This window comes from Periplaneta americana, chromosome 1 (assembly GCF_040183065.1).
Source record: "Periplaneta americana isolate PAMFEO1 chromosome 1, P.americana_PAMFEO1_priV1, whole genome shotgun sequence".
Classification (NCBI taxonomy): Eukaryota; Metazoa; Arthropoda; class Insecta; order Blattodea; family Blattidae; genus Periplaneta; species Periplaneta americana.
This window is the reverse complement of record NC_091117.1, coordinates 167,604,743-167,630,621: the sequence shown is the minus strand read 5'-3', so window position 1 is coordinate 167,630,621 and position 25,879 is coordinate 167,604,743. Positions and strand designations below refer to the sequence as shown.

The 25,879-nt window shown below is 32.8% G+C and overlaps 1 protein-coding gene across 13 annotated transcripts in view; it reads right to left on the bottom strand.

The window, feature by feature from the left end:
* LOC138703651 (phosphatidylinositol 4-phosphate 5-kinase type-1 alpha-like) overlaps positions 1-25,879 on the bottom strand; it is a 196,921-nt gene that overhangs the window by 87,735 nt on the left and 83,307 nt on the right. For 8 of the 13 annotated variants that reach the window (XM_069831761.1, XM_069831769.1, XM_069831715.1 and 5 more), the window contains 3 exons: positions 23,488-23,571; positions 20,647-20,691; positions 10,092-10,463 (listed from right to left, as the gene is read on the bottom strand). In XM_069831761.1, coding sequence (XP_069687862.1) covers positions 10,092-10,463; positions 20,647-20,691; positions 23,488-23,571 — 501 coding nt within the window. The remainder of the gene's footprint in view (positions 1-10,091; positions 10,464-20,646; positions 20,692-23,487; positions 23,572-25,879) is intronic. The other 5 variants (XM_069831731.1, XM_069831786.1, XM_069831807.1 and 2 more) reach the window with 3 other exon arrangements.

Below are 25,879 nucleotides of genomic sequence, written 5' to 3'. Positions count from 1 at the left end.
AAGGGGTTGAAGAGAAGTCATATGGCTCCCCGTGAGAGAGTAGAAATCGCTCTTGGTGCCTAGTCCTGTGCTAGACTGTTTTTATATAAAAAATCAATATGTATCTTTGTTCTGGCAATTAAGTATTATTATTATTATTATTATTATTATTATTATTATTATTATTATTATTATTATATACAGAGAGAATACAAATGATTAGAGTGATTTCATGATTTTTTATGGCTGTATTATTACAGATATGGTGATCGGGTTTGATCTTATAAGACAAATATCTTTCAAAGTTTTGTTTGAATTGTCCGAAAGGTGTATGTTTCCACTTGCAGCCGCGAGAGTGCTACAGTTGTAAGATGGCAACCAACAGAGAGAGAGCTTATGCTATCCTCGAATTTCATTCAAGTCAGTCTGTCACAATAGTTCAGCAACACTTTAGAACAAAGTACCATAAAGACCCACCCAGTGTCACGTCTGTTCGACGATGGTATAAACAGTTTAAAGATAAGGGATGCAGCTATAAAGAGAAATCTACGTGTCATCGTCCTGTGTCTGAAGAAATAGTTTCGTATGTAGCCTACAAAAGTCGACTCGCAGAGGAAGAAGTGAATTAAACATTCCACAATCGACTCTTTGGAGAATTTTATAGAAATGATTGAAGTAGAAGCCTTACCACTTGCAGTTGCTACAAGCATTGTTGCACCAATACCAAGTGTGTTGCTTAGAGTTTTGTATGCGATTTCAAGAGCTTATGGAAGAGAATGTGTTCTGTGATAAACTTGTTTTCAATGATGAGGCAACATTTTTTCTGAGTGGTAAAGCATAATGTGCAGATTTGAAAAACCGAAAATCCCTGTGTTTACATGCAATACGTTTGTGACTCTACAAAACTCATGTCTTCTATGTAGTCTCAAAATTTAAAGTTTATGGCACCTCTTTCTTCACCGAAAAAACCATTACAGGAAACACGCCACCTGGTTTTGCAGCCAGATGTGCTAACCGTTACTCCACAGGTGTGGACTTTTCTGATTAAATCCACAATGAATTAAAAGGAATTACACATCATGAGACACAGGAAGGCCTGTCAGGTCTCTAAGATATTATAATGGATGGAAACACTATTTGTTTTGGCTCATACAACGAAGTTTGAATTGAAAAAAGACCTCAAGAGTGTTTGTGCTCACGAGCATGACACTCACATGATGAGAGCACCAAATGTTATTAAAAGAGCATCATGGTGCTTGCAAGCACCAGGTTGAGAACACCTGGTTTACACCCTATATGTATATATATATTATAACCCGCAAAAGGATATTTGATGTTACATTTTCGAACTTTCATCACATAATGGCTTGCCAGGGAAATGCCAGTGTCAAGTTAAAAATGAACCTGAGAAACAAGAGCTAGAATTGTTATCATTTTAAACGTCCTTTAAAGAGATTTTATGATATACAACACAACAAAATTTGTATTAAGATTTTTTGATCAAACTCGAAACATTAATGATTAAAAAAAGATTTTTTTAAGTCAATCTTAAAATTAATACTGTACTTGTACGTAAGTCCATAACTCCAGGTATCGCAAGATGTAAGAGAAAATACATACATCTGATGGAGATAAATGTGAGCCAGATTTATTGCACATGCACACCACGCACTCTTGTTTTCTCTCCCCCTCCCCCTTCCTCACTCATCAAATAGTTCAAGAGAAATTGCTGTACCATAAACAGAGGTGACTTTAGCTCATTTATAAAAGAAAAGTGTATTTATATACCGGTATCTTCCTATTCTATTTATGAATAAATGAACTTGATTTTTACTCTACACTACGAAGAAAACCTGTATATTTTACTGAAGAATTAAAATGTTTATTATTTTAATGTATTCACTGTTAAAATCAAACAAAAAAAAATTCATATGTAAATTTCGAATTGCTACTAAAACTTGATATTTTAGATTTGAGAACGATCTTATCATACTACTACTACATATCATTTTATCGGTTGGCAGTACTATTAGGATTAGTTTCCTTGCATCTTCTAGATGGCAGCAAAGATCACTTCCTTCCTGCCTTTGAAATACAGTAATGACTGCAATTTTTTGTGCCAACTGAGGTGATTGACTCTCACTGTGTTTTCAGTCAACAACAATAAAATTTCAACAGTAAGTACAATATATAAAATAATGTAGAATACTAACATACTATACTGTACATAAGAGAAATCTGAGCACCAATAATTTCAAAACCCACATTTCCATAGATTTTGAGGGAGCTCATAAATACAATAAATTGAGATTAATTCAGCACAAAGCCTCAGAAGTGGCTTCAGGAAAGCAGGATTGGTTCCATCTGATAAGCTGGAAATCCTGAACTACATTTCTACTGCAAACACGACTAATGCTGAACATCTCAATAATGCAGTTTTGGAATTCCTCTCTAATATGAGAGGGACATCAACTCTTGAAAATGAAATGAAGAAATGCCAAAAGGTAAATGTTGCTCCGGGAAAGGGTATCACAGAGGGAGACATAGTGACTATTCGTTGTCTTTGTTCTTTTTTGGTCCTTATAGTGGCCCTTGTTATCTTTGTCATGTTCCTGGTACTTATCATGGTTCTGTTTATTGTACCCATAATAGCCCTTTTTCATTCTTCTTGTTGTCTTTGTCATTGTCCTTATCGTGGTATTTGTTATCTTTGTCATGGTCTTTACTGTAGTATTTGTTGTCTTTGTCACAGTCCTTATCATGGTATTTCCATCATGTTTCTTATAGTGATTTTGGACCTTTTGTGGTTCTTGTAGTAATCTATATCGTGGCCCTTATTGTGATCCTTGTGGTCCATGATGTCGTGATCCTTGTTGTTCTTATTATGGTCCTTGTTGTTCATATCATGGCAATAGTCCTTGTTAACAATATTGTGATCCTTATTGCGGGCTTATCATGGTGACTCTTATCATGGTCCTTGACATTGTCCTTGTGGAGCTCATAATAGTCACTGTCTTTGCCATGGTTCTTGTTATCTTTCTCATAGTCATCATGGTCCTGGTTCTTGTCGTGATCCTTAAGGTGATCCTTGTTTTGTCCTTTTAGTGGTCCTTATTGTAGTCCTTGTTTTGTCGTGGCTCTACATTTAACATTTCATAATAACATTACCTACATCCTTTGTAAGGAGACTTTTTATCTTTTTGCCACACAGTTCCTTCTAAAATTACATAAAAGACGGACAGAACTGATAACATTTTGAATAGTGTGTGCTCTGGAATAGGTCAAATATATATGCACGACCAGATGTCTTCCTGCATGGCTATGTCAATATCGTGTGAACCATGCTACAGAATAGTATTGTCAAGGAGTTCGTACTGTACTTCCTCCCCCCCCCCCACCCGTAAATTCTCGTCCTGGTTAAGTGAAGTAACATGAAATTATGATGAGCAGTTAAAAATAAGGCAAAATTCATTTACAAGGTTTATAAAAAAAATTGGTTACTTATTGTGAATATTTTGCAATGTGAATCTGAAACCCAAAAATTCCAGGGAATTACTGTATACTAATAGCATTAACGCTCATGTCAAGCTCATTCTCAGTGGCATAATAACTGATTCTTTTTAATTCTAGCGAGCACATGCAAGACTCAACGCAGAGAAAAAATAACATTACCATAATAATTACCCTTATTTTATTGCAACAAATGGGTAAAATTAGAATTGTCAGTGGAACAGACAGTACCAAGAAATTAGATTTTTCTCTATATGGTGTAAGGAATTTCCTTCTCTTATAATGTTTAATTTATCTCCAGTAACAAAATTACTGAAAAGTAAGATTAGTCTTATTTTTGTAATGTTACAGAAGAAGTTACAAATTTTCAGCAACCAACATTCTCTGCCATTATTTGTACACAACAACATTATACATAAGAAATAATTGCGAATTATCATTACAGAAGACGATTTTATCAACTCTTTATGCTACAATTTTTATATTAAAAAGGTTTACTTTTGGAAGCAAGATTCTGTTCAAAAAGACATATAAAATTGTATTATAATATTATACATAAATCTGAACAAGAAATCTAGGTGTCACAGTTTTCAAATTGTGTTAATTGAACACATAATGGCTAATAAATAATATTGCAGTTTCGTAATGATATAAAATTATTTAAGTTAATCCAAAATCAGACGTCTTCCACTCTTTCATTATGTACACAGAACTAGTATTTTTCGGATAGATAAAACTAGATGTTAATATGTGTACAGCTACAAGATTGGTATGACATCCAGTTCTCGCAGAACTCTTAGTTGGGTATTTAATAATGGCGTATCAATTACTAGGCTATTATGTATGGTTCATGTAGGTTTTATTGGATAACTGTAAATGTCAACAGCATGAAAATTTTAACATTTTTCTACATGCATTATATCTGTAGAATATGTTGTTGCAGTGTTAGTGCACGAATTCTGCGACACACACTGTATGATTACTGTTCAATGTAATGGGCTCTTAATATCCGCAGTTTAAGAATGTTACATACTGTAATTAAAATGTCTTTCTGCTTACTCTCTTGAAAGAATAAAGAAAGACATATACGAGGAAGAAAAGCACTAACATCTCATACCTTGACTGTTGCTAAAAAATATCTATTTTACAATTTCATTTATATCAGCCAAATGATGAAGCAACTATTTTGGACAATAATTAATGAATGCCTATTATAGTTGTAAGTAGTTCTCTGAAGAAGATGAATATACTGTATAAACTTGTATTTTACAACCATAATTAACCTACTAAAACTAGAAAACTAATTAGAAAACCATACGCTGATAAAAATATAAAGTTATACACAGAATGATCGAGAATAACCTGAAAAATATAAACAATGTGACTAATAATACCTTACAGACTGTTTTTTTCATTTGAAAGATTTCACTCTGATTGTGAGTCCATTTTGTGTAAGTTTAAGAGAAAAAAATTAAGTACGTAAATTGAGATCATAAATTTATGAAACATATAGTTCATATTCAGTAAGTATATCTAATGAAGATTTCAACTCACAGATCTAATTACTACCTGCAAGCAAGAAAACTGTATATTTCATAGTTATACTGAAGTAACTTTTGAAGTCTTTTTTTTTTTAAAGAAATAAAGTGACATGTTGCACTTGAAAGAGAATTAAGTATGAAAATTCCACTGCAATCATTCAAAACATAACATGCTACACAAATATAAAAATACGTAACAGTTTCCAAATAAGCATATATGACAATATGTTCCACCTACAACATAGAAATTAATATTTACAGCCTGAAACTCACTGCATGCGTAACAAATCGTAAATAATAAAAGATAAACAAGCTTGCATGTAATAGTATATGAATGCATATTATAATTTGAAAGACATGGTTATGCCTCTACGACTATTAAAATCAGACATTAATACAAAACTTTACACTTACAATTAAGATTGAAGATATAAGCAAGCGTGACTGTATAGCTGTATCAAGGAGAATCAAACACTCTAGGCTATAGTGTACTACACCGAAAATTCTGTATCAAATTCATCAGTTCCATATGAAATGATATGAAGTCAGGATGTCCACCGAAAATGTGCAACAAAAATGAGTTACTTTTTAGTTACCACAACTTACTAATTACTCATCAGCATGATGAAAAAACATTAATCATATTTCATTATGAATCTGTCATTAGACATATTTCTTAAGTTCTCTGATCTTCATTTCAATGTTCGCACAGCCAACTTCTCTTCCAGCCTTCTACACTTTAGATTTGCATATGTAACTGCTAACTACTGATCACTGTAGCTCAGGCAGATTGAATAAGTGAAGCAGAGCAATATATGTTATTTTGTTACCACGAGCACTGAAGTCTTTTAGATTAATTACATTTCGTCACTTTTGTTACCAATTGCCTTTTCAGTTACTTTCATTACCGATACACACCCTGGAAGTGTATGTTAAGCAGTAACTACCATACATTTCATCATGTTATAAACTTGGTTATGGTTTGTATTTCTTACTCATGTAACTTTCCATCACTCGAAAGTCAAAATGAATTCTAAATTGCTGGTGAAGGAACTCCTAATGTGAGAATATCACTTAGCAGCAATATATTTAAACTTTCTTTAATTTCTGTAAGATCTTAAATTTTACGTAAGTTGTCTATCCTAATGCTAAAATGTGTCTAAATTATTTACCCAAATATACAGCGAATTCTTGATACATTTTTTGCTACTGCAAAGCTACGAATATTTTGAATTTGGATAGTAGTATCATTAACATCCTATGAAGCAGCAAAGTATAAATTTTCAAATTAATGCTCTGCAAATAAATGGAGAACACATAAATAGTGATAAGAAATAGCTATTCTGCTAACCTTTTGTAAGTGATAATATATATACAGAATTATTCTCAAAACTGTCATATAATAGAATGGTTAGTGATATCAATTCTTTAGAAATACAGTTACTCTTACTTCGTGTGAAATGTTAGATAAGTGGTGATGTCAGCAATAAATGTAGCTACCTTGTCTCATGGTAGAAAGCTTCAACAACAACAGTTGTCTTAACTGTAATGTATTAATGCATCCTACTTGTTATTAAAGGAAACATTTTTACAACATACTTATTCAATAAAATCCTTACATAAATAGAGAAGGAAATTACAACAGTTTTTTTTTTCCTGTCTTCTTTGATACTTTGAGAAACAACAGATAATGCATGTTAAACACGGCATGTCATATGTAGCATATTGTACATAGGGTTCAATTTTATGCACATCACCAACTAAATGCAGTTTAAATGCCACTTTTATCAGAAAAATCAATTCTGCATATAACAGTAATAATATATAGCATCAATTAGTGTTTTTAGAAGGTAAAGCTAAGGTATAAAATTATTTTCCATCTTACTATTAGGGCTCAGATTTTTAGGTGCCAAAAATTAGGAAAACTTTTATTACAAATATTACAATACATGGTCAGATAGCATTACATGTCTCTCAGACTTCAATTCTTTCTGGAAAAAGGAGTCCTACTAATTCAAATTTGTAAACTGAAGTTCGTAGAGATATAATTATGCCACATCCTTTTTAACAGTGTGACTTAATGCTTCTTGAAGAATTCTAATTCAAAAGACACCATATTCGTTCAGTTCATTGAAAAAAAAAGATGCAAAAACAATGCACCAAGGTAAGTTTCTCAATGTTAAAATAGGTATGCATAACAATGGTGTGTTAGGATTTTTATTTCTGAATAATGGCGACTTAATGAACACTTTTTTTTTTCATTAAAGTCAAATAATCCACATTAGGATATATTGCTTCGATTTCTTCACATATTTTGTGTAAACCATGCAAAAACACGTAACATGAATCATTTTAGGATACCGGTAACTAACAAGATCTGCTGCTGCCTTCTTCACATACAATGCAGCATCTGTCAATTACAGCAAAATATTTTAGTACCCCACACTACCTGGGCATCAATACTTGCAATGTTTGTTGAATAATCTTTCCATTATCACATGATTTGCAGCAGTCAGTTCTTGATATGTTAACAAAAAAAAAATTCTTCAATATTACTGCAACATTTTTAATATCCAAATACCGAACTTCCATCCATGCTAACTCAGGTTTTTTTCTCCACATATTGAACAAATCTGATCGAAATTTTCTTCGCAACATTTCCAAAGATTTTTTTTTTTTCTAAAAATTGATTCTTCAGGGGTGTCATTATTAGAGTATTTGGTGAAGAAATTTCTGAAGATATGATTCATTTTCTATACAAGTAAAGGGCTATGTCAGCTGATGCAAACATCCTACATAAATCTGCACAATAAACTGAAATTCTACACAACTTGTAACTGCATCACCAATTAGAGATGAATTGTTCGTGAGGCACAAAGTTGCAGCAATCTGTTTGTTGTCATTTAGGTGCTGTGTAACTTGAAAACACTATTCTGCCTTTGTGGCTTTTCCACATGGTTGGAAAAAAGTACTTTTCCATCTCTTCTGCAACATATTGCTAATTATTGTGGCTTTTGCTTAGCCACTTTTATAATACACTTTGAAAATATAACTATGAGCATCATACATCACAGATCAGAACCGAGATATTATAACTTACTGGTCAGATCACAAGTCTATGTCGTAATATTTTTTAGAAGTTCATTTATGAACAGCACACTGCTGTCATATAATATGATATGCTTGCTAGCATGATGTAATGAATAAACACAACTTTTAAGATTCAGTCGTGACAGCAGATGTTTATGGTAGATAATGAAAGAAGCATTGTTTACACATATATCGAAGGAGAGACAAAAATGTGTCATAAATTTTTATGAGTGTTCTTTATATTCTGGTGGTGCTTAGTCTCAAATGGGTATGGAAGAGGCTGAAAGACTGTCGAAAATTATTTTTTGAAAAAGAAAGTTTTTATGTGTTTTAAGCAAATATTTGAAAATATGTAGTTAGGTATATATAAAAACTTTTGCAAATTTTGTTTTTTTTTTTTATGTCAAATATATATGCTCAAGTGACTATGTCCAAAACTCAATTAAGTTTCTATTGCAGTGCAAATGAAATTATTTATGTAAGAATCTGTGCCCTATTTATTACGTTCTATAGTTCTATAAGTAATAAGGGAACTGTTACTGAGCTTATGTCTATCTCCACAGCTGATAAATATATATAAAAAAATATTTCCAGTATTCCTCGCAACTGTATGAAGTTGCGACATTGAACCTGGAATAAAATATAATCGAAAAACTGAACAGTGCTCGGTCTTGAGTAGTTTGTGCTCACTCATCTAGCACAGAGCATTGTGTGCAGACCTTGTTTTGCATGTCACATGACAGCAGAAATTCACAGAGGAAGGCAATTCAACTGTTCTAAGTTAGTATCCCAGTAAGTTTTCACATTCTCACACTCTTCTTTTTCCTCTACCATTTGCAGTGTATGGATATAATTTCCCATTCTGTGACTACATTAGGAAGTGATCATTTCATCTGCAGTGAGGTCTTCCTATATCCCTCTGTCCCTGTACATGGTAGTAGTGTAATAACTTCAATGGCAAATGGAATTTTGACACCCTTAAATCATAGTCTCCATTTTTGTTGATAATTATGATTCAGCAACCATATCTTATACTTTCCATTGATACTTAAAAATTATTATGGGGAGCTAATATTTTATATTTGTCTATCTGCTGTGAAGATCTAACTATGCAAGCAGTTTGAGGGAATGTTTCATCATGGGATCATAAATAGTTCCCCTGTACGAAAAGAAATTTCTAAGTAATATTTTTAAAAGTAAGGAACACCACTTCAATGAAGTCTTCACAAAAAATTTCACTAAGATAAAAAGGAGCAAGAATTACTTCATAAAGTCTGCAAGCAAATTCTTAATGAACAACATAACATTTTATTACTACTACCTCCAAAAGGCTTATGTGAGTGATATTTATTTTAAATATAACATTCCTAAAATAATTTGTCAGTAGCTTTCAAAATGTTAAAGACAATGTCTCTTCGTTGTTCTCAAATTATCGTTCAATATGCTTACATTTTTTACTATGCGACAAAATATATGGTGGTTCAAAATCAGGAGATCATGCAGATCAATTAACTAATCATTGCTTGTGTGATTTTTTTTGGTCTTACATTGTTCATATTTTTATATTTCAGTGAACTATACATTCCTGAAAGTGTTTTTTTTAGTTAACACTTCATTAAAGAGCTTACATATATTTATTATGGGACTGACTGCTTTCACTGAAAATACACCACAAAAGAATAAAATATATACATACATGTACACTTCCACTACGTATCAACTGTAACATGAAATATTCTCACACATAACTCCTCAAGGGTATATGAAATTTTAAAGACAATAGTTCTTGAATTCACACATGAGCCATGCAAGTTGGTGTTGCTGGTAGGCTCTGGCTTAAGTTATGATGCATAAAGTATGGGGAGATGCTCATATCCACATGCATTCTTTTAGCATGCATGCCAAATTGGTAATAAAAGCCAGATCCAGTAACACCATCATTCCTTTTAAATCTGTCATGCATTCTGCTACCGTGTTGCTCGAGTGCTGACATGCGCATTTTCTCCGACTTCAACGTGCGATGATGGAACTGATGATACGTATGATAATGCCTGACAATCCCACCTCTGGGTGCAGCAGCACTAGCGTCTCCTCTTTTTCCCAATGGAGAGCCCCGAGGAGGTACAGGAGGAGGAATTTTTCCAGAAGCACTTGGAATGCCACTGGGAGGAGGTAAACATTTTATAAAACTTGGAGGTCGGTCTTTCAGCACAGCGGGATAGGAAGGAGGTGAGGCAGTGGTTGTAACTACTGGAGGAGATGGTGGCTTCGAGGATGATGTAGGAATTGTAATGGGAGTAGAAGTGGCACAAGGAGGGGCGACGCTGACACCTGTTGGGCTCCCTGATGAAGCAGCACAAATAAGAAGAGAAGAGACAGATACACAGAGTAAGTAAAGCACAAGAAATAGGATCATCACCTTCGTTCACTTGGAAGCATACCAGTATTACCTGCTCTCAATTTAACAGCACATTTCAAATTTCAGAGTATGATGACAAAATAGACTAACTCACGGCATAAATTACTGACTGGATTATGATCATTACGATAACGACGATAATGAAGTACATATATTCATCACAGTCGTCCTTCACCTACCTGATAACGCAAATTGAGAACAAAAGTCAGTCTTTAAGATCAAAGATTTATAATACTTTTTTTTTTACCAAAATATATTGACTATTGTTTTTCTTTTATTCCATGTATTAAATCCCCTGATAATTTAAATCATCCTGTCTAATAAAATTATAAGAACTGAAAAATCAATACAACTTTCTCCCAGCTGTCTGTCAAATGGTAACTTACTATCATACAACTGAGATTTGATTTTTGGTAGGTAGATATGAGTTGTTTTTTTTTTTTTTTTTTTTTTAAGATAAAGTGGCTATAAAATAGGTCTTCTTCAATTATTTCCGTTTTCCTTATTTCTATTCACTCTTGCTCCAACTTAGTTATTTACAATTATTTCTTAACCTTCCATTAGACACGTAGGATTGCAGAATGCCATTGGTCATGATGCCAACTATAACCTATAAACGCAACTTGGACTATCAGATTACTTACGACAGGGAAATGCGATGTTGCTTTCACCATTTCATGGCTAGTATGTGTAGAAGGCTGTGTCACTGACCATTTAGAGCTGACTCAACAACATTACAATCACATCCACTGAATGTTGCTCGTTGCCAGCTGATTTAGAACGATCACTATGCTTCATGTCAAACACCCTAAACACTGTTTTAAATAAATGAATAACAATAGTCTTAAACACTTATCTTCCTTATAATAAATTTAATTATTTATCTTTGGTTGGTGTGAGGACTAATATTTTCGACTAACTGGTAGTCATCTTCGGGTTCCAATTAATTTAATCAGACAAGATTTATACATAGAATAGATTCTAAACAAGGCACCAGATAATAAAGATTGCATGATTATCTTTTATATTGTAATAAGGTTTTAAAATCAAGAGTCACTATTCCTGATCACAATCCTGAGGATAATGCGTGGAATAAATGTTATATCACGTCAAGAAGAGCTGTGTTTCCATCACCATACATAACATATAAATTTATAAATTACCGATTAGTATATCAAATTTTATTTTGCTTGTAAGACAAATACGTATATATAATCAATGATTAATAGCCAAAAGGCAATGCTAAAATATGCTTCCAAGTGCACAATGCTTAAACCAACAGTAGAGAAAGTCTGTAGAAAATTGTTGCCACCACCATCAAACGAAACAGAACAAGTCACATCAAATTCATCTCGAAGTAAGCATCTAAAGCAATAGGTAAATATCATGCTATTACATTCAAAGCATGTTTTTATATAACATACAAATTTTCTCTGTTGACCAAACTATTTTCTACAGATCTAATCCATTTCATTTTTGGTAACTATACTGTTCATGGAAAACAATGTGTTACATTTACTTCTAATAAAGTATCAAAAACATACTACTATACTACACTCATGGTGCATCGAACTGTAAGACATATGATGGCATACAGAAAATTGGTATTATAAAGCTTTATTTCAAAGAGAAATCAACACCTTAACTAAAATTCGCCTTGTGTTAGAACTTTAATTTATAAAATATATTAAATTTATTTTTTGTGTTTTTTTATCAGAAACTTTTTTTTCAAATTTACATATATGCACTGATGAAACGATATCTAAAACATCAGTGATCAAAGAATTAGCAACTAGCATTAACATAAGACACTTGCTCCAAGCATGATCTGCACAATTTGTAAATTCTGTAGGGAAAATTTCTGCAGCACATTTAGAACGAAGTGCATTTGAAAAGTTCGTGGCTTGACACATAGATGGCATTGAAAAGTGTCAAAAATGCCACCACTGTTAGCAGCCATTTTACACTAGTTTAAGCACGAAAAATCTGTATAGTAAAAAAGGTTCCAGTATTTAGAGAGAAGGTAGTATGCACCAAACAAGAAATTAAAGTCCTACAAACATGAGTCCTAAAATTAATATCTTCTGAGAAATGAGAAAATGTTTACCGTCACTGTAAGAGCAGCAGATCTTCTACTTTGAGCTCTTTTGTGAGAAACAAAACATGCTCCAATTCAAGAGATACGAAACTAATTTACCCGATTATACAGTAATAATTATTGCAGTGTGGAATCAGTTTATGTACCATAGTACAATTACGAACTCTTAAAGTACTGTCATCTGCTTAAGTGTCCTCTTGATGCAAACACAAACGAAGGTATGCTGTGTAATACACAATGATAAATGGCTGCATTCTGTTTCCTTATTTGTTTCTTGCTAAAGAGCTCACAGTGGAAGATATGTTGCTCTTATAGTGATGATAAACATTTGCTCATTTCTTAGAAGATATTAATTTTATGACCCATGTTTGTAGGACTTTTGTTTTTTGTTTTGATGCATACGACCTCCTTTCTAAATATTGGAACCTTTTTTCAGAACAATCTATATAAACTTATTTTGTTACTGGCTGAATGGAAGTGAAGGCCTGACAGTAAAATCGTTCAATTAGTACCCTAACAGCAGGCTTTGTGTTAGATTCATCTTTTTTTGCAAGCATGAATACTTGTAATGTCAAGTGGTGTCGTCATATTTTCGTTGTAAAGATTATTCCTAGTTACAATTACTCTCATACAGACATCAGTACATTGATTTCTACCATCATTCGCAGTGAATAAATTTTAAGTTATGAGAAGGCTTTTAATTAAAACTGAAATTAAAATTACTAACCTTTTTTATCGTCATCAACTCGAAATAATATGACAATGTTGTTATATACTCCATGTCAATTAAAAATGCTAACACATTGGTAGATATTTATTTTTATTTACAAACTACCCCTATCGATGGAAGTCCTTACGGATCAGTATACTCTCAATTAAATATAAAAGTGTAAACATAACTAATTAATAATAAAAAAGAAACAAAGAAAAGGACATGAAAAATTATAATTACATTAATGAAGAACCATGTGATTGGAGTAGCACTTAAGAAGGGATAACAATAAACGAACTCTTATCTTAAAGGAAAGCATTACTTTTTGGTACCATTTGGGTACTAATTGAATGCTGCGACTTTAGACATATGTTACTGCTCCTTGTGATTGGAGCATCATCTGAAAAGGCCTAATCAATAAACAAGCTCTTATCTTATCTCTTCAAAGGACAGTGTCGTCTCTGACAAAGACTGGGAATTAGTGGTAGATTATATCTTAGTTTTATAAACACATGTAAAGGAGCAGATAATGGGTATTTCATGAAGTAAAAAAAAGGATAATTATTCTAATTTAACACAATGGCACTTACAACACTATTATATAAAAATCAAGTATGAGTTGGTATTTAAATATACCAATATACTGTAATCTCTTCAGTCGAGACAGATTTCTGATTCAGACTATTTACAAATCACATGCATATCAAGGTTTCAGTATTTTCTGGACATAGGTCGGTTTGGCTATCGGTGAATACAGTTGAATAAGTAGAAAAACCTCTTTCACTACCGCATTTGTCACTGGGAACCACAAAACACCTAACTCATTAAGTCACTATAGTCTTCTGTAACCCTCTCAGCTCTTGCACCATATACAATTGAAATTGCTCAGACTTTAATTTGAAAGGGCACATACCCTCCAAGAAAACTGTCCTTCAGAATATGTGTTAGAACTGAGATATTCCTTATGCTCTCTCCATGACGTTTGTATCAATAACTGTCAAAGCTATTAGGCTTGGTTAGTATAAAAGCTTGCTTGTACAAGCAATATTGATGATTAGTAATTAACAATAAAAATTTTCATTAAGAAATGTCGAGTGAAAGCTTATTGATGATTAAAAGTATTAGTAAATACGATAAATAACGATTATTATATTATATAGAATGATTCCTTTTTTCATATACAGGATGTTTCTGGGCTAGTGTTACAAATTTTCAGGGATGATGGGGAAGGACACATGTATCAATTTGAGATAAGAAATCCTGGTCCAGAAATGACTGAGTCGAAAGTTTCAAGCAAAAATAGTTGTGTGAAAATGAAATAATTTTATTTCTCTGTACACCTTATTTATGTATATTTATCTGTACATCTTACACATACTGTATTCATTTGACGTAGTTTACGTTGTCTACTTACAGTATTCCATTCAGTGTGCTGTCTGAAGGAGTGGGGACAAAAAACTACACTAAAGCAATGCAGATAACGTAATGTGTAACAGACATGGTTGGTCCTGATATGCACGTCTGTAGACAGCAGTGTATGTGTAGAAGTTGCAGTGTCCAGTCGATCAGTCCTAGTGAAATGGAGGCATACACGAGAGCAGAATATGCAGACCTGATTTTTGAATACGGATGAGCCAATGGGAACAGTAGGCAAGCTCACAGATTGTATCAAGCCAAGTACCCACGTAGGAGACATCCGACTCATACCATCTTTCCACGACTGTTCCAAAGGTTAAGGGAAGGAGGGCACGTGGTGCAAAATTACAATTCCATTTCCACACAACTATTTTTGCTTATAACTTTTGACTCAGTCATTTCCGGACCAGGATTCCTGATCTCAAATTGATACATGTGCCCTTCCTCATCATCCCCGAAAGTTTGTAACATTAGCCCAGAAACACCCTGTATATGCTATGGCAAGTTTGAGGACAATGTATTTTTTCATGAAGGATCGTTCAAAAATAAAGTATATGCCAAACTTCTATCAGAAAATAAAAGCAATGTAATCAAAATTCCCCTTACAAATTTCTCTCTTTTATTTATGTCATTAATCAATGCAAATTTAGTTTATTCTGTTGGCTTAATTAATTTAAACTATATATGATATTACGGAAAAGCAAATGCCATTTATTTCTTGCTGTCTAGACTTGGAATGATCAGTTGTAGGGAGACAGTATAATTATGCAAGACGTCAAAATTTGATCATTTTCATGTGTACAGATTTCTAAAAATTTCATATCCATAATATTACTTAGAAAAGACTAAATGATTTTTTTTTTAATTCTGTGACTCTTCATACTTTTCTAAAATATAAATAGGAACTATCACAGTACATTAAATATGTTGAAAAACTGCCTACAACATGATGTACTTACAAGACGTACCCACACTAGTGATTCCTACATCATGACGACAGATTATATGGTAATTAATTTTTTTAACAATACAATCTATCATATAATTAACTATCCCATTTCCTACGACCATTCCAGAAATGAAGAATAACTAGGAAGGATATAGGAATGAGCTCTCACAATGTAGTAAGTGCTCCAATAACTTGCGTTTTGCATAGACTACCTTTTTAATTTCTTATCTCCTGCCAGCTAGTGGCAGAACTGTTTTTATTGAAGGTAAGACTGTGAAAGGCGAATACTTTAAGACAAAAGAGCTCAGGGGAGATAAGTCTCATTAATTCTGGTTGGTAATTTACTTAGAAAATGGTTCCTTATAATCAAATCAAAAGATTATGAGATGGGACTCATAAGCTATTGTCGTATATCAATCTGAGACGATTCTTGCCCTCATTAACAATCACTGGCCTCCAGTGGTCTCTGTTGTTGGACTCCTCTGCATTGTATCCCAGAAACTTAAGATAGGTGGTCAGATGATTACACCATAGGGTCTTCCAAGAGATCTTCTTCCTACTAGATGTCCCTCTAAAACTTTCCTAAGGCACTTCTTTTACACTGCTTTACATGACCAAACCAAAGTAATCTTCTGCTTTTAATGACAATAGGTGCTTGGTTGAAAAAACTCATTTCTCTATTTTTCCGGATTCTCCAAACACCACGGTCACTGATGGGGCCAAATAAGTTTCTCAAAACTCTGTTTTCAAAATTACACAAATCAATGTTTCTTTTTTTCGTTAACACCCATGTTCCTGATCTGTATAGCAACAGTGGAAATATTACGGTTTTATAGCAGCATAATTTAGTATGTCTTGAAAGTAGATTAGAGGAGAAAATTTTGTCCCGAGAATAGTAACACTTACTGGCATTCACTAAGCGATGCTTAATTTCCACATCATTTATATTCTGATTGCTGACAAAACACACGAGATACTTGAATAATGAAACTTGTAAAACAAAACTGTTCACTATGAAATTATTTCTGCATTCTGTCCTTGCCATTCTCATGTACTTCGTTTTGTCAACATTTAATGACAACCCAGTTGGTTTGATTCCTTCTGTTAACTCTTTTGTCAAATATCTCAAACTGTCTTTGGAGTCAGCTATTAATGCCATATCATCTGCAAAAGCCAGGCAGTAGAATTTATAATAATTCAGAAATACTCCTTTATCAGACTTGCAAATTTCTTGAAGTGTATTGTCAAACAGCAGTGTGTTAAACAGCACTGGTGAAAGTGCATCTCCTTTTCAGATACAATTGTTTACAATAAAACTACCTGAAATCCAATTATTAATTTTAATAACACACTTTGATTCATCAGCAAACATTTTCATCATTTTACTAATTTCTTAGGAACTCCATTTTTTCAACAATATTTTCCACATAAACTTTATATTGATACTGTTGTATGCATCAGCGAAATCAACAAATAGAATATGCATAGTCTTTTCGAAATTCTCAGCATTTTGAAATTTGTTTTAAAATGAAAATCTGGTTAGAGCAGATCTAATAGCCATAAATCCTGCTTGATGCTCATGAATATATTCTCCTGTACATAATTCATCTCTCTGTAATAATAATTGCGAACAAATTTTATAACAATAATCCTGTTTGATGCTCGTGAATATATTCTCCTGTACAAATTTATTCATCTCTCTGTAATAATAATTGCGAACAAATTTTATAACAATAATTTAGCAATGCTATTCCTCTCTGTTTTTCTCATTTAAATGTATCTCATTGTTTTAAATTGACACAATCAGTGCTTTTTTATTTATTTTTTATTATTATGAGGACCTGCCATTGTTTCTATTTCCCAAATTGTTATTATTAGTTTATGAATTTCCTCCACTAATGACTAATGCAACTTCTTCTAATATAATATGCTCTGGTAATATTTCATCTTTACCTCGTGCTCTTCCAGATTTCAGCTTACTAATTATTTCTTGCAGTTCATCAAGAGATGGCTCATAGACAAAAGGCTGCAATTACATTATAATTTTGCATTTGAAGTTGGTACTCTTCTGAATGTGTGACATTCAATAGTTTCTGAAAGTACCATCTCAATGTCTTCAACTTTCAACCCTAACTTCGTGGTTTATATCCATTAAAGAAATTACTCGTACTTTATAAAATTCTTTCATATTATTATTTCGTCTATCACTTTCTACTTTCCTCCTTAATACAGTATAATTTGTTTGTGTTATTAAATTATACTTGTTTCTTTGTTGACATTTTTATATCGGACTTAAATTTTTCTTGTGAACTATTTTCCAATAACAAACACTTTTTTCTTATTCTCACTCATTTTTTTACATTCTAATGTGAACCACCGCTTTCTACTTATTTTCATTACCATTTCTAAAGTCAATGAGTATGTTGAATCTACTCTCTAATTTAAATTTAAATTGTTGTTTAACTTCCTCTGAATTGAAGTTGGTGACATGGGGTCTATTTACACACTGTGATTTGTTCATTTTTTGAGCTCTCAATCTTTTATCCGACTTTGACACTTCTAAAAGATCTAATTTCAATAACATTTTTACTGTCTCTTCTGTCTGTTAACAAATTATGACTTAGGTTTATTGTTTTTCCACCACGTAATATCCAAATCACTTTGTGAATTGGTTCACGAGGGAAAATTTCGCTCATTACAAGTTTCAGGATATTGCAAAGCTTTGCAGTCTACTTCCATTATCGTTTGATATATCATGAATATTTTATTCTACATCAAATCAGGATATCCATTATATTCTTTGCCTATTTTGGCATTGGCATCTCCAAATAAAACTTTTGCATCATATTGCATATAATAGATCAAGTATGCTATCTTTATCATTACTTTCTTCTGTGGGGAATGCGAAGCTCATAAGAATTAATGACATTTAAATGGTTATCTTTTATTATATTTATTTCTAATTCTGTTGACAAATTAGTTTACACAACTATTTTTCAAAGCAGTGGGACTTGCCAGTGGTTCGACATTGAAACAAAAGAAAATGTTTTCATGCTCACAAAAAATCTGTCTGTCATTTGTTAGTTCTGGCTTTCATATATTTTATAACTATAATCAACTTAAAATTGCCAATTTATCACATTTGGTAAGTTATTTATTACTGAAAAACCAAGCAACACGCTTCGAAATTAAAAAAGAACTTACAATATAAACGAAATACAATATAACTCTGTTAATACGCTCATTAAGGGACTGTGGCCTTCAAGCATAATAAGCAGGACAGCGCTATAGACTGGAAATGATTTATGAAATGGGAAAAGAATTTAGACACCACTTCATAGAAAACTGCATTCGTTACAGTGCAAAATGCAAATAAGAGCTTATTTCATATGAAAAAATCTTTGATTGTTGTTTGCCATGTGTCTGTTTGTACTACTATTATGAATGATTACATTTCCCTTGTGGTTTGAGTAACTACAGAGTATATATTATTTTAATGTACCGAAGTACATATGATATTTCCATGCAGATATACTGCGTCATCATATGATGAAAGAGTAATGGAACGGAGAAAAATTCTCTCCGGCACTGGGATTTGAACCCGGGTTTTCAGCTCTAAGTGCTGATGCTTTATCCATTAAGCCACATCGGATACCCACCCCGGCGCCGGACAGAATCATCTCAGTTTGGGTTCCCTCTAGTGGCCGCCCTCTGCACTACGTCATAGATATCTATGAACGTAGGACTGAAGTCCACACATGTGCTGAGGTGCACTCGTTATGAGTGACTAGTTGGCCGGGATCCGACGGAATAAGCGCCGTCTTAAATCACGAAGTGATTTACGCATATCATATATATTATTTTACTGTACCGAAGTACATATGATATTTCCATGCAGATATTCTGTGTCATCATACGATGAAAGAGTAATGGAACGGAGAAAAATTCTTTCCGGCACCGGGATTTGAACCCGGGTTTTCAGCTCTACGTGCTGATGCTTTATCCATTAAGCCACACCAGATACCCACCCAGGCGCCGGAGAGAATTTCTCTCCATTCCATTACTCTTTCAACTACAGAGTACTTCACTTGAAACACCACTAAGAGCGACACTGATGCATTTTCGAAGCACATATACTGCTCCGAGAGCTTCATTTGGTGTGGGTACACTTTCCTCTGCAGATTTAATTTCCTCATCACTGTCTTCACATTTGGCAGTAGTGGCAGCATGATCTACAATCCTGTTGCCAACACCATGAATTTCCGAGGTTACTAAACCATTGTCAACGATACAATTCATGTTAATTTTCCCAAACTTCTCCTGTACAGGAGCTCAATTCTAGTCATCATCCATTATGAAAGGGGCAGCCATTTCACAGGTTGTTATGTCATTTTGCACTGCAAATTTACTGCATACTTCACAGTATTCAAAGAATGCTTAAATTTTACAGAAAGGACAGGAATGTAATGACAGGGAGTGTTAAAATCTTTTCATACAAAGGAAAGTACCGGTAAGTGCAACTTCTGACAGTGCCCACAGGTAGAGGATGAAATTTCTTTCTTGTACTCGTGGTGCAATGATCCCCAGTACAGTCACAGCAACATATTTATTCACCATGCTTTTAAAACATTACAAATTTACACAATTTATATGGAGTTTTTTTACTCATTTCCAATCCGGAAAAAAGCACTACAAGCAGAATTTGGAAGCGTTACAAGAGGGTATATATTATTATGTTATATATGAAACGTCCAGGGACCATATAAAAAGAGTGTAATGAACAGGATAGCATTATAAGCGTGAGCGTATTAACAAGGTTTTGCTGTAAATTAAATATTTTACACACACAAACAATAGATAATGGTTTTAAGTCTATACATCTTCTATTGTACAACATACAGCTTAATGCTGGAGCTGAGAAAAATAACTTACCAGGTTTACTGGTCTGCACCGTGGTGCCTGTTGTGACCGGTACAGCTGTATATACAAAGAGCAAGAAGTAAAGCGTTACAACTGAAGACAAATACAACTATCACAGACACAACACACTGCTCTGTCACAACACAACATTCAGTTCAACACACATACACAGCAATCACTACAGTAAACCTATAAGCAATTTAAAGCAATATATTGAGTGGTGAACGAGAGGAAAGTTCGGGGCAGAAGATATCAGAAGATAGACGACATTAAGATATATGGATTGTATGCGGAGACTAAAAGGATGGCACAAAATAGGAAAGATTAGAGAATGCTGGGTTTGTAGTGAAAGACCTGCCCTTGGGAATGAATGAATGAATGAATGAATGAATGAATGAATGAATGAATGAATGAATGAATGAATGAATGAATGAATGAATGAATGAATATGGATGGAGTGGTTCGACACTAAAATAATACAAAATTTTTTCATGATACCACAAAAAATCTGTATCATTTGCAGGTTTTGGTCTTCATATATTTCAGTTACGTGTATTCTGGAAAAATGTTTACACATTTTCTAAAAATAAAACAAATGTGCATACAGACTTCTACTATGCACTCACTAGGTGGGTTAAAGTTGAAGATTTACATTTTATGTACTTTTCATTATATTTTATTGCCTTTCTAATGCATGAAGTGTCTCCAACAATTTTAAAATTAATATCTAAATTTTGAAAATCCTGAGGAGAAAATTCTCTGGCCATTGCTATAATCCAGATCACAAATGATGGATTAAACCAATGATATTCTAATATGGACATGCTTATAAATTTCACTAGATAATGTGTTTCCATACTCTTGTATTAATTCTGCTGGAATTTGATCGATACCTGGAGACTTGCGCTTTTCCAGCTTTTCTACTACAATTTCGACTTCAGAAAGTGAGGGTTGAGAATAAATGATTCAGCAATTTGTATTTGAATATCATCCCGATCATTTCTATTTGGTCTATGTACATTTAGTAGTTACCCAAAATAGTTTTTCCATCTGTTCAGAATGGAATGAGAGTCTGCAAGCAAGTCACCATTCTCATCCTTGATCACATTTACTTTGCATGATATCCTTACTTAAATTCCTTTATGTCCTTATAATAATCTCTAATGTTTTCATTTTTACTATCTGTTTCTATATCATCCAGTTTTTCCTCCAAGTAATCTCTTTTTGTTCCTAAGTGTACGATTTGCTTTCCGTCTTTCATGGAAATAATTATTTTTATTCACCTGGACTGGATCCTGTAAGAATTTCAATTTTGCCTGTTTCCTTCTTTCTATCATGAGCAATCTTCATCAAACCACGGTTTATTTTTCTTAGTTTTCTAATAACCTATGCTCTGTCAGCTGAAATTTTGATATATATATATATATATATATATATATATTACTGTATATTAGTAGGAACTGGAAGTACATTAAAGAAGTTAGGATATACACCATGGACGGCAATTTTCACTTCTTTCTTATGAGATACAAATAATTTCTTTGAACATCACATATTCATTTTGTATGAGGTCTCGCCCACCTCATTGAATACTACATGGCTACTATGAAGTAGTCAATATGTATTATTACTATTTAATACAAGAAAAATTCGTACTGGCACCAGGAATCGAACCCAGGACCTCTCAGCTCTGCGCGCTGAGTGCTCTTTCCAACTGAGCTATGCCGGGACACGATCCACGGCACCGGCCGAACTCCTCTCGTAATGCTTTTACGGCCTTACTACCTGCATTTGAGACGATACAAATCATATATGCAGGAGCGCATATTTAAATAGTAATAATACATAATACATATTGACTACTTCATAGTAGCCATGTAGTATTCAATGAGGTGGGCGAGACCTCATACAAAATGAATATGTGATATATTAACTGTTAACAGTTGTCACGAACTGATGTTGAATATGGCCACAAAGTCATTTAAATATGCGCTCCTGCATATATGACTTGTATCGTCTCAAATGCAGGTATGTAAGGCCGCAAAAGCATTACAAGAGGAGTTCGGCCGGAGCCATGGATCGTGTCCCGGCATAGCTCAGTTGGAAAGAGCGCTCAGCACGCAGAGCTGAGAGGTCCTGGGTTCGATTCCCAGTGCCAGTACGAATTTTTCTGTATTAAATAGTAATAATTTCTTTGAAATAAATATTTTACGAGTTATTAATAAAAAAAAACTTGCCTAAAGCATTTGTTCGTATTTTAGTAGTGGTAAATATTAGACATCCTTACTTACAGAACTATTGGGTAAAATTGAAAAACTATACCGAACTGAGTTGTTTTGGCAAAGAGCAAAAACACAAAATTTCATTAAATTCTGAGATACCAAAATTCTGATGGGGTGCGACATTTCATAGAATGATCCAATAATTTCTTTATCCATTTCAGAACCTACTTCTACCTAAGCTCATACAAAACATAAATACACTCAGAAGCATATATTGGTACTTACCTAATATATAACATTTTAATAAACAATGATATTATTGTACTGTATATACTGATAAATTTAGTTTCAATTCTGAAAAACAAATATTTGACCAATACTTCACAACAATCTCATACATGATTTACTGTCACTGATTCTTGTGAGATATAAGGAAGCTTCATTAAAATACTAATTATTGTGATAGTATCATTTTGAAAATATATAATGAATAACTATTACTTCAAGATCGTAATTTACATTGCTTCAAGTTATCAATAGTACATTAATATTGAAATAGTATACAATCTTTACATAAGATTTGTAAATTTTCCTTAAATCCATATTTATAAGATAGATACATAGTACTCACCGGTTCCATCGCCTGTTTCAGTTTCAACTGTTCCACGTGCAGGACGAGAGATGCTCTTACGTTTCGATGGAGAATGCTTCAACGCTGTAGCAACAAACAAAACACATGGGAACCTCAACACACTATTCTGAAGTGACTTCTGACAATCTACAACCTTAACTTCAAACATGAATTAACAATCTTCTTTGGTTAGACAAGAAGACAGGTAAATATTTTAACTTCATACTTTCAGTATCTATAAAAGGAAGTATTCATTCACAATTCTGAATTTCTTCTTCATTGCAATACAGAAGTATAAAATATCTTTTTATATATCTACAGTTTATCTCGTATTCCTAACACAATTACGAAAACTCTACTGCTACATAATATTCAAGTGTTGTTAGAATGAAGTGCTAGACTTTTTTTTTTAATATTACTGTCATGAAATCATGAACAATTTAGTATCTGTGAAAGACTGAAGACCATACTCACATTCCGAAAGTAAAATTAGCCTTGAATGAGACTGCAGTAATGTCAAATGTTCTGCTACATGTACAGAAGTTACGAAGTTGGTTTAAGAAATTAGTCAACTATATCAATAATTTCAAAACCTTAAGAGTGAAATAAGAATTGAAGTATTTTCTGTAAGTACAGGCAGAAGATCGAATTCTAACCTTAAAAACAGTAGTGTGTATTACTTAATTTAATAAATTAATTATATTTTTAATACTTAAAATAATACTTGTGTGCAAATATGAAGGAAAATAAATGAGGTTGTGATGATTCGGTAAAAGAAAATACTTAAGAGATTAGTGTGAAATGTGTTTCTTATATATAAAATATATTTAAGCAGAATGATTTTTGAAACACTACCTATTCTTCATGCATCTTGTCTGTATATAAATGCCTCATTAAATATGAGGCTTTCCAAACTACTATTGCACAATAGTTAATTTTGTTTTGTTTTTGTTTTTTTTTTTTTTTTTTTTTTTTTTTCAAGTTAACAGATGTAAAATACTAACAGTTCATTGATGTACTACGATTTTAATATCTTCGATGCAGCACAAAATTAGTATATGCAGCATAAACGCGCGACAAGTGATTTGCAGGCTGTTTTGAGAGACAAACTATCTAAAAGATACCCCTAGCAACATTAATAGATCATAATCAAGTATAAATAATTGAGAATCAACAACATGTTGCTTAGTGAGGGAGGTTCGTAAGTTACATTCATTTACATACTCTTTCTTCCCTCTCGAATTTTAGGATAGATCTTTGTTGCTATGCATTTTAACTGTTCATATGCATATTAAGTATTCTCCTATAGTCATGGTCTATTAGGCCCATAACAAACTATTGACATTTCTTGCAAAGAACTTGTCATGGTATAAAATACAGCATCATGCATTATAGATTACAGCTGTGACTCTTTACACATAATTACCAGTACTTTCTCATCTAAATGAGGGAATTTTGTGAGATAGGAAAGAACTTTAAATAAATAAATAAGTGAATAATTCAGTACTGTACATAAATAAATAATAAATAAATAAACAAATAAATAAATAAATAAACAAACAAATAAGTATACCTATTCTTTTTCTATAATAATAATAATAATAATAATAATAATAATAATAATAATAATAATAATAATAATCTTTATTTATACTGGCAGAGTTACGGCCATAGGACCTTCTCTTACACTCTAACCACTCTACACTCTTACAATCTATACTACTATTATATAATTAATATACTTCAAGACAGTGATCAGGTCACAATAGTCCTGTGTTTTGTAGATAAATATGTTTATTCTAATTCGTCGTTCTTTGTTAATATATTTTCGTTCCTGCATGTTGGCAGTAGAACACGTTGATAACAGCAAAATTAATTTGAGACTATCTTACAATGTATGTAATTTCACCTTTTGATAGTTAACACACTGTGACTCGTTCCAAACACTCCGATCAGCTATCAGTATGAAATGAATTAAGAATCAAAGAAAATAATTGCTTCATATTTAATTTTATTCTTAGACTATGTGGATGCAGGTTTAATTTGAGGTTACATTATCATTTGTATGACAAGAATTTTAATGTGCAAGTTCTTGTGATTACATAGTTTGTACCTAAGAATGCCAAAATGCATTTTCTTTCTGACGAACTGAAAAAAAAAAATTGTTCTTAAACACAATAATAAAGTGTTCTGCACAACATACTGTACAAAACATAATTTCCAATCAACCATGCAGGGCATTCAGATATGTTGTTATTGTTGTTCAAATGCCTACTCTTTTGGCAATGAAGCCATTAGTTCTCTTGCACTCCAATATAACGCATTCAGATATTGTTCAATGCAAAAGTAAAGAAACATATTTTTAATCCAGGTATAAAAATTGCAACACATC